General features: G+C 42.8%; 1 protein-coding gene across 1 annotated transcript; it reads left to right on the top strand.

The window, feature by feature from the left end:
- Window positions 1-712: 712 nt before the first annotated feature.
- On the top strand, window positions 713-2778 carry LOC109765909 (serine/threonine-protein kinase ATG1t). The gene is made up of 8 exons (XM_020324680.3): window positions 713-1008; window positions 1084-1204; window positions 1323-1381; window positions 1475-1539; window positions 1848-1941; window positions 2021-2101; window positions 2194-2305; window positions 2409-2778. Exons 1-8 carry the CDS (start codon window positions 757-759, stop codon window positions 2459-2461), a joined length of 837 nt encoding a protein of 278 aa, XP_020180269.1. The 5' UTR covers window positions 713-756; the 3' UTR covers window positions 2462-2778.
- Window positions 2779-10383: the final 7605 nt, after the last annotated feature.

A 10383-nucleotide genomic window follows, 5' to 3' on the forward strand; every position in this document is an offset into this window, starting at 1 on the left:
AAAAAAAAAGATCCACAATTTTTCTCTCTACAAAACCTAAGAAAAAACAGGCGAAAACCAAAAAACCTAGAAAAAAATCATGTAAAACCCGAAAACAATTACAGAAAAATAAAATATGAAATTCATAAGGAGCACTCAGCACGTGATACGTGACGATGGCTAGACGCACCGGTTGACGTGCTCCGAGGACATAAAAAATGACCCTGCCGGTCCGTGCAAGGATAACCTTCATTTAGTTGCTCTCATTTTTGTGTGTGTGTGTGGGGGGGTGGGGGGGGGGTAATTTTAGTGTTTTTAGTGGTAAACCACACTTAGTTCAGTGTTTAGAGTGCGGTTTACAGGTATTACAAACGGGTCGTGGGGAGATCCCATCCACAAGTGGCGATCGACATCTAAAGAAGAAACTTGACTAAATTATGAGAATCAAAGTTCATACTACCTTCAAAAATAAAATCACAGCTAGTAAAGTCTCTCGCTCGAGCACAAATTTCGTTGATAATAGCACTGTGCCTTTCTTTCGATCCATTCTTTATCTCTGCTACAGCTCCGTGGCAACCACAATGCGGTCTCATAGAACAGTTCGGTAGGCGCAGGACTAGAAGAATAACCGATGGGCTTTGGGTAATAGTTTGAGCTTTCACATCTTGGGCTCACGGCCTGTCGGATAATGGGGCTCTTGGCCCAATCAGAATTGCTATTTTCATTCCGATATTTTTTTTTTGTCTCGCTTGGGTACGGGCTTCCAGTCCGTTCTCGATGGCAGGGAGGAGCACGGAGACGCCGCCGACGGTGGTGGGCGGCTACGAGCTGCGCGAGCGCCTCGGCGGGCGGCCCCCGGCCACGTCGGTGTGGCGCGCGGTGCGGCTGTCGACCGGCGCCCCCGCGGCGGTGAAGCAGGTGCGGCTGGCCGGCCTCCCCGGCCGCCTCCGCGACAGCCTCGACTGCGAGCTCCGCTTCCTCGCCGCCGTCAGCCACCCCAACATCATCCGCCTCCTCGACGTCGTCCGGGTACGTACGTCCCCAAGCCCCCCTTCTCGTCTTCTTGTACCAATCGAGTCGCTTATTCTGCTCTGTCTCAGACAGACCCCAGGCTGCATCTACCTCGTCATGGAGCTCTGCGAGGGGGGAGACCTGGCGACCTACATCGAGCGGAGCGGCGGCAGGGTGGAGGAGAGCGTCGCCAGGAATTTCATGAGACAGATCGGTAATTCACCCTATCATCTACTGTATTCCCCAATTGTTCGCGGAATTCTTGTTTCCACCATCGATTTCGATTCGATGTGATGTGTAAAAACTGGAGCTTGCCCCCTTGTGGCTGGCAGGAGCTGGTTTGCAAGTGCTCCGCCGGCACCACGTCGTCCACCGGGACTTGAAACCTGAGGTCCAGGGACTGAAATCCCTTATTAAATTATTTGTTTAGTGCTTTCTAACTGTCAATTTTGAATTGATAGAGCTGTTGAATGAATTGTTGCAGAATATCCTACTCTCTTGTCTTGGCAGCGATGCGATACTCAAGATATCCGATTTTGGTCTGTCCAGGTTAGTTCTGAAATGGCAGTTCTTGTGTTGACAAGTACTCATTTTATCATGTATGAGTAGTTGCAGGAAAAATATGCCATTCATCGTAGCAACCGCTGCTGTTCTTTTGGTCAACTTTGAAATCAATCATTGGACGTTCTTTCAACATCTATTAGCTACTGAACCACATCAGAGTAGCAGAAACCAAAAATATATGTAATGATGCTAAACATGGTGGAGTGGTTCTGCGTGATAAATAAGGCTCGTTAGTTACGCAATCAAGTTTCTGGACAAACAAAAATACAGTCACATTTGTTGCTCTTTACTAGGGTTCTTCATCCTGGGGAGTATGCGGAGACAGCCTGTGGCACCCGCTTGTACATGGCCCCTGAAGTCATGCTATTTCAGAAGTACGATGACAAGGTATGCTGTATATGCTCACGTGCCCAACATTTTTTTTGCCACAACGAATGGCACAAATCTGAACATCTCCTGTGTGCAGGTAGACTTGTGGAGTATCGGCGCGATCCTCTTTGAGCTCTTGAACGGCTACCCACCATTCCGTGGTAGAAGCAATGTGCAGGTCATGCGCTTTCACTCGCCAACTTTGTTTAATCATGATTTCAGAGACTTAGATTTTGGAACGGTCCTTGGCTCACATGTTGGTCTCTTCAGATGCTTCAATGTATAAACAGAACTGGCTCCCTTCCGTTCTCGCAACTCGTGGTACCCAGCCTGCATCCTGATTGCATCGACATATGCACCAGACTACTATGCACGAATCCAGGTCTGTCTTGGACGCTGGTCATGCCGCCTCTTCCGCCAACCAAAATGCTGAAACTCCGGATGGTTATGCATAGCTGACGTCTGGGCGCCTGTTTTGTTTTCAGTGAAGCGGCTGTCCTTGCAAGAATTCATCAACCACGGCTTCCTCAGACCGTAGATGCCACGCTGAAACTGAAGAGGATTTTGGTGCTGGCCGAGTATCATCTGAAGCATGGGATCTGTTTGCTTGTTTGTGATGGCTTCAGATAGTGCGAATATAGATCTGAATGTTTGTACTTTACAGAATTATCCATATGCAGTTTCGTGCCATTTAACTGTAGCCTGTAGGACTGCTCAATATCTGAAGCTTAGGACTGGCTGATTAGTTTACTGTACTTGATTTACTGTATGGAAAATGCGAATGTGAATATAATGTAAGAAAACTGTGGATGCAAGTCTACCAGTAGAAAGGAACATGCCAGTTAGCATTTTGCATGGTTCTGGTTTGCAAGCAGTTGCCTGTTGAGATGGCCTGACAGAAGAAGCAACTTCCTTCGGTGAGGAGGAGGATTATTCTTGCGGATTAACCCTGACAGGAGAATTCACTGCTAGTTTTGATCTTTCCTGACTTTTTTTTTCATAATCATGAAATAAGAAAAGCAATACTCCCTCCACACAAATCTTCTCTACTCTTAATGTCTGAGTTGGTAGTCTTGCCTCACTCCTAGCTCATCCAACCACTTCTATCTGTGGCCCACCTTTCACGTCCCGTCACAGCGGCCTACTTGGGCCGGCCCATTTGACACGTGCATTAACTCAATCAGATTCTAAAAAAAAAAACATCAATAATCTCTCCCATAAAAAATCATTTATCTCTACTTTTGATGATACCCATCGATCAATGGAAGGAATAGCCAGCCCCACCCTCCGCTGATTTGGTCAACGCAGAGTCAAGCCCAACTCACACGGAAACAAATCAGCCCCAAAATCAGGAATATACTAAGAGCTTGATCTCGCGGTCCCCATGATTCGTCAGATTCTCTTTCTCTCACCCGAACAATCTCTCTCGGTCAACCTCCCCACGTGCCTTTGCCTCCTATCTATCCGCTGCACGCCGCCGAGTGTGTCCCTCGGCCTAGCGGCATGCAGTAGCGGCATGTAGGTAGTGCAAACAGGCATAGATGACGAGGTTCTTCCGGATCTGACCAGGCGCCGCCACAGTTCCCTCGGCCGTGATTGAACTGCACATCTTCCTCTCCATTGCCCTGCCCCACACGGTAACCCTAAGCAAGGAGAACAATGTTGTTTTGATCAGAAATTTGTGATATTTTTCTGCACTGATATAATGAGAAAGAGGATAACGTATATTGGGTCTTGTCATGGTAAGAGACACTTTTGTATTGTGCATATATTTCTTGTTATTTGTTTTCAATCTTGTTCAAGTTGATAAAATATTTAGACGTTGTCCCCTACCTGAGTTTCCGAATGAATATGTCCAAGTTTTGTTTTGCTGATCTGATAATATTCTAGCTTAGCATTGAAAATTGACATCATTCGTATATGCATCTTCATTTTCTATTTTTTTATGATACAAGTTTTTTTATCTTGCATTTAAGTTTGTTGTACTGACTTATGGAGGGAGATTTGAATCTTGTATTATATATTGGCGGCCAATGCAATCAATCTACAAATTTAAGCAAGAAGTTGACACGAACTTTGCAGTTACTGGCAATGTGAAGGTAATCCGGTTGATCCCCTCATTGCACTAAAAGCTATTAATTCAATGATGATAGTGAGATTGGAATCTTGTTATTCTTGTTGCTCTCTTTAGATATTGGAATACACCGAACACAGATTTTGATCATGGCTCTACTTCAGGTGCCTTGTGATGCTTATGTAGTTATGTGTAAAAGCACTCCCTTATTAGAAAATAAAAAATCATATCCAATAAATAGCACCACCAGTTTGTGCTGTAACTGATAAGACTCTTGTCTATCAAAATATCAATTAAACACCTGCTCGACGCAATAGAGTAGCGTGAGAGAAATTAGTTAGATCTCATGAAGCTTAGAGAATGTACAAATTTGTGCAGCTACATAGTGAACTAAGTAAGAAACTTCACACTATAGTTCATGAAGTTTTGAATGTCACCCCTGCCCTTGAGACTACAAGACCTTCTGGACTTCTGTCATTGAGCTCCTTGCTCTTAGCTATTGATAAAGCCTAATCTACTTTGGTATAGCTCTGAGTGTATAATTTTCTTATGTGTGAGTATGCTCGTTGTTTCCATCTTGGAGAAGTAAAAGCTTATCAGACTACGCATACACAGATTGTTCTGATAGTACATTATGAATTTTATGATATTTGCAAATAATCAATTCCTCATGATTTTTTTTGCCTTTTCTTTGGATTTTTTTAGAGAAACCCTTGTTATCCATCGTTGGAAACTTTTAGATCTAGAGATTGCACATGTGCTGGAGAACTCGTTTTTTTCTTCTTCTTTAGATCAGGTTGAAAAGCAAGTTGCTATGGAAGTGAAGTCGGTGATTCAGAATGAAAAGAAATCCAATGGATTTATTGATGACAATGAACTTGAATTATTTTGGCCAACTATTTCGATAGCTGGCATTACATCATCCGTTACATCTCTTATCGAGAGAAGAATGTGTGGAAGGCCTTCTTGAAAGAGCACATGCAGAAGAAGACACTATAAAGAATAAAGTTTTTTTTAGAGTGAAACAATGAATTCCATCAACTCCCATGTCTCGTGTCCTTCATGTTTTCTTCACTTTAATACCCAACTTGATTGATCTCCATGGAAAAGTCCCTGCTCTTGAAAATCTCTTGCACACCTTTAATTGAGCGAAAACTGGCAACCGGATGAAAGAAGGAGATTAACACGCCCTTGGAAGGGCTGCCACTAAAAATAAGCTAGCTAAACAAACACAAAATATGAAGTCTGAGGAAGAGCACACAGGCAAGAGACAAATGCCCGCTGAAGTTACCACGCGAGAAGAGGCGGAATTGTGGGATCGGCGTAACATAGGCTTTGTAGCTTTTTTTTTTAGAATTCATAGGTTTTGTAGCTATGCGGAACACCAGAAGCATTACAGGGTGGCCAAGGTGGACCTCGGCCCACCCTGAGATATTGAATCAGCCTATGGATCTGTTACTGGTCCAGAATGAAAAATTGACCCAATAACACTTACTTATTGGCCCGAGCGCAGACACAGCACGCCCTCGTCCAGATCGAGCCAGGCAATCACCCGCCTTGTCCTGACTCCTGAGTCCCAACGCCGGACGGCCTCACCATCGCCGGCTCGCCGCCCTTGCCGGTCACCTGCCGGAGCCCAGCCACCGAGGAGGATCCATTCTCCCTTTCCCGCCCCCCTGCGAGCTGCGTGCGCGTGCGCCCCTGTCCTGCACGACTGTAGCGTTGTCCCCCTGCCCCCGAGTGCCCGAGTGCCCAAGTCAGGCGGAAGCAACATAGTCTTTTCTGTACTTCCCAATTTATGACTTAAGGTATGAACTACCCAATTTCTGATTTAGGGTTTTTTATGTGCTATGCTATCCAGTAGATGAACCGAACACATGCATAATTTTGCACATCATTTTTGGCCCAAATAGCATTAATTGAGAATCTTAGTGTGTTTGTAAGACAATATTGAGTTATTTCTATGTGATATTGGTAATTAGTTAGAACATTGATGTGTCATACTTCTTATGAATTTTTTTAGGGGATAGACCACCCTGTTCTCAAATGCTAGCTCCGCCACTATCCATAGCAATGCCTAGCAATGCCTCACACTGATGCACATCTCTTATAAATAATTGTATTTTGTTAATTAGGTTTTCATATATTTCATCTATGAATTAAAACAATACAAGTTTCAGTTAAGACGCCTAATACAACATGTGCTGCAAGTAACTAAATTTGAGTGACATGAGGTGATTGTCCATATATCATGGGGATGGATTGAATGGGAGTTGAGAACCTTAGAATTCCCATATTTGACTATGAGTGTAAATTGGGCAAAACTGTGTCGTCTCCTATGTACTGCAGAGTAATTCTGCTTTTATCCTGCAAATTTTAGTCGTGCTAGATATGCTCATTACAGAGCACATGCTGTCATTTGAGGGTGCATATTCTACTCGAGTGTACTACACCCGGGTTTTCAAATTCCCTAGCCCAAGCCCCTGATCATGTTGCCGCCACAATCAACATCCGGGTCCGGATCGACGAGCAGCGTGGCGGCGCCCGCTCGGCTCCGCTGAAACGACCGCAGCCCGCGCGGAGGCATCCCTCTAGGTTGCGCGGCGGCGACGCAATGCTCATAAATTTGGTCAGCTAACATAGAGAGAGCAAGACTTCGACTTTAGTTTCTGAAGATGATGAAAGAATCTCAGTTAATTATTTACATCTCATTTCCCAACCCGGTTATCATCAGAGTGTAAACTGTGTCTTTGAGTTGCGTGTAGGTTATTTGAATGTATTGAATTTCTACAGTTATATTAAGATCCATACTACCAAAACTTGTAGGTTACGACGGGATGTCCCAATGGACAAGGAATAAATCTTGTTCGGATGCATGGTGCCCATGGGTGACTGTTGGCACGAGCTGGTGCTGTACCATCGTGGCAATGCAGATTTGGAGGCGGGGTAAAGGCCGGTGATGGCATCGAGAAAAATTACGAAGATCAAGGCAGCGACACTGTAAAGTAACACGGTCGTGTGCGTGCCCTCTGCGCGGCAGCGACGGGTATCCATCGGAACAAGGACAACAGCGCCCACACATACTTCCTCCGTTCCGAATTACTTGTCGCACGTATAGATGTATCTAGATGTATTTTAGTTCTAGATACATCCATTTCAGCGACAAGTAATTTGAAACGGAGGGGGTACATGTTTAAAATGGTGCTCGAGGCCACAGGACCGATCTGCATGTGGATGGTACATGTCTGATTGTCAACGTTGGATTCCGAGAGACGTTAGTTTTATTTTACAAAATATTCATGACTTATATGCTCTTCTATCAAGTGTGAGTGGAGGAAGGGTGAGTGGAGGAAGGGAGAGACTGGGAAGTGTGGAGAGAGAAGGTTATTATAGGATGACTAGTAGAATGCCTGTGCGTTGCTACGGGCTATAGTGCATATAAATAAATCAAAAAACTGACTAAGTTCGTCTTCAAGGTCGAAGCTCATTCCTCCCACATACATCCAGACGTGTACGGATGCCCATCGAGCTCCCCAAAATTCAACTGTTTGGACAGTCCGGCCTCCCCTAAATCCAGACCATATATGGGGGAGAAATATGGTTGTTTGGACTATCTTTCATGTTATCTCCAACACGCGAGGCCAACAGAAAGACCGTTACCCCATGACACACACCATTCCCTTTTCCAGGAGTAGACCGGTTGTCCCGCGCTATCATTGGAAACTAACTTCAACCAGTTGCTCGCTTATAATCTTCCCTGAATACCACAAGAGGATAGGTAGAATTAGCACTTCCTTTTTTTACACGTGCAATTGAGAGTCAGATATATTATCCAAACAAGGTCCGCAGAATTACAGTATTTTCATGGCTGCATAATGGATGAACCGCAATCAGGATGTATAGTTCTCATCTCATTCCATCATGTGGGTTACATCTATATTCATTGAATTTATAATTGAGGAGGAAAGGCAACTTGAAACAACTTGGATATAAGCAATGCCCCATTGCTTCACCATATTCCAAAGAGACGAGTCCCCGGAAACCAAAAAATAGAGTGGGTCAAAATTGATTCATTATTGTACACAAGAAACATAATTTTGATTCATTATTGCACACTTTAAAACCAACGGATTCAGGACCATCAATCACTCTAATTTGAATAAAAAAGGGTAGAAAATAAATTTATTGCATATTGTATACTCATGCCAGAAATGAAATGTAACATAATAAACTAATAATGAAATTTGAGTGGCAAAATCTGAGATAAAGGGCAATTGCTTTCACCAAGAACCGAACTACTCGTGCTAGTAATAGTGCACATGAACTGAATTATCTTGTTTTGCATCCCACGTCAGAATTAAGCATCACTAAAGGCTATAGAAATTTCGGCACAGAAACATCACTAAATGTGAGCTCTCTTGGCCATCGATCTAGTACATCCTTGTAGGTGTGTCAACATCCATTCGCGAGATATGCTATAAAGTCCCATGTATGAGTAGTTATTCTAGGAGATATAGGGATGTCATCTTGTAGGTGCACTATCTGATTGTTCATTCAACTTTGACTGCCACAAGTTTCCACAACATTTAATTGCTCAAACATGTTAAGAATAGATGTATTCCAGTAAAATAAACCATTGTACAGTTCCATCTACACCTTCTGTATATGGTGCGAAATACTTAACTTTGATATTAGTTACAAATCTCACAATGGCAATTATTCAAATAGAATGTTCTCTCTACGCCATCTACCTCCCGTAAGCACCACATCATCCTGCATGGAAGCCAATCAATTAGAAGGGATCCAAGTGGCAAGGTTTGACTTGAATAATAAACATAAAAACCTTATTGCAATTCATTTAGGTAATTTTGGCATTATTCCTACACATTCACATTCATGGCTAAGTTGCAAAATCTAAATAAGAAACTGAAAGTCCTGCCTTTCTGTATGTTACTCATCGTTATTTTTAACACCATAGATGAAAGAGTAGTTGTGTTATTGTTGCAGTAAGAATACATGAGAAAGGAGTTAAGAAAATATGAATCACTCCATGAATTTATGCAACACAACAAAGACATCACTGTCTTAGCCAGGATAATACCACGAATTTCTATAGTAATTACCGAAAACTACGATCTGCTCCTCACAATTTGTAATGCAACAGTATTGATAATGCCCAACACTTCACTGGGGATTAAATATCAGCAGCATTGATAATGCCCAACACTTCACCGGGGATTAAATATCTAAAAACCAATGTGACCTCCATATAGATAATTTAAAACTATAATGAATTCACCTAATTATCGGTAAAGAAAGTACATAGTTATGTATAAAAATGGTCAATAAAAATAACATCCAAAGATGAAAACAAAATCAGTGCTCGTGCATCAATGGTGTCAATGATGTGCACCTTTACCTGATACGGAAGCAGGACGTCTTGCATGAAATCTTGCAAGACATGAGCACACCTTCATATCACTTCGTACATAATTATATCAGAGCAACATTAACCTGATTTTGCAAGTTCAACGCCATGATTTGTAGTACAAACTATACAGTCAACACGTAACATGACCGCGACCGCATAAGGGTTAAGATTTTCATATAATGATCTATGTAAGATATACTAATAGATCACACAAATATGAAACAATGGTGCAAGAGCCAAACTTGAAAGGTTGCAGCAGCTTCCCAGTGGAGCAGATATACAAATTAACTGGGTAAATTTTTAAAGAAACATGGCAAACCTTTAAAACAAACTGAATTTACAAGATAACCGTTACAGAAATAAAGTAAAACACTATGAAATTGTATCAGATCATTGCCAAGTCATTTGAAGAAAGTAAGTTAGTAACGGATATTGTCCAATCAGCCACAAAAATTAGTTGCAAATAACAATAAAGATTTGAAATTTTAATTGCATCACGCAGAGGTAGTGAGAGCTGGGAATCATACCTAAGTGATTATCTTTCTCAAAGCATGTATGTACCAACACCATCAAGGACCAGCAGGTTAGCGTCGCTACGAAGAGAGTCGGGTCCAGCGCCTCCGCTTCTGCTCCTAGCTCCATCAGCATGCCACAACCATCTCCTGCAGTATCTCCAATGGCGTCCCTTCCAATCAGGGGCCTCCACATCGGTGCCCAGCACAAGCAGCGCACACACGACTGCCACATGGCCATCCCCGCCACAAGTTGCAACAGCATCAGCCCGTCGGTTATTTTGAAAAAAGGTGTGGTATTCTATTTTAGAAGTGGCCCTTTATTAGACTTGCACATAAATTCAAATATCTTTTTCTGTGAATTCATCGGGACACAAAGTTTTTTCCGTATTCTAAAAAGAACTATCATGCACACTTTGTTCCAATATTTCTGTAACAGCTAG

Source organism: Aegilops tauschii, chromosome 2 (genome assembly GCF_002575655.3).
Source record: "Aegilops tauschii subsp. strangulata cultivar AL8/78 chromosome 2, Aet v6.0, whole genome shotgun sequence".
Taxonomy (NCBI): domain Eukaryota; kingdom Viridiplantae; phylum Streptophyta; class Magnoliopsida; order Poales; family Poaceae; genus Aegilops; species Aegilops tauschii.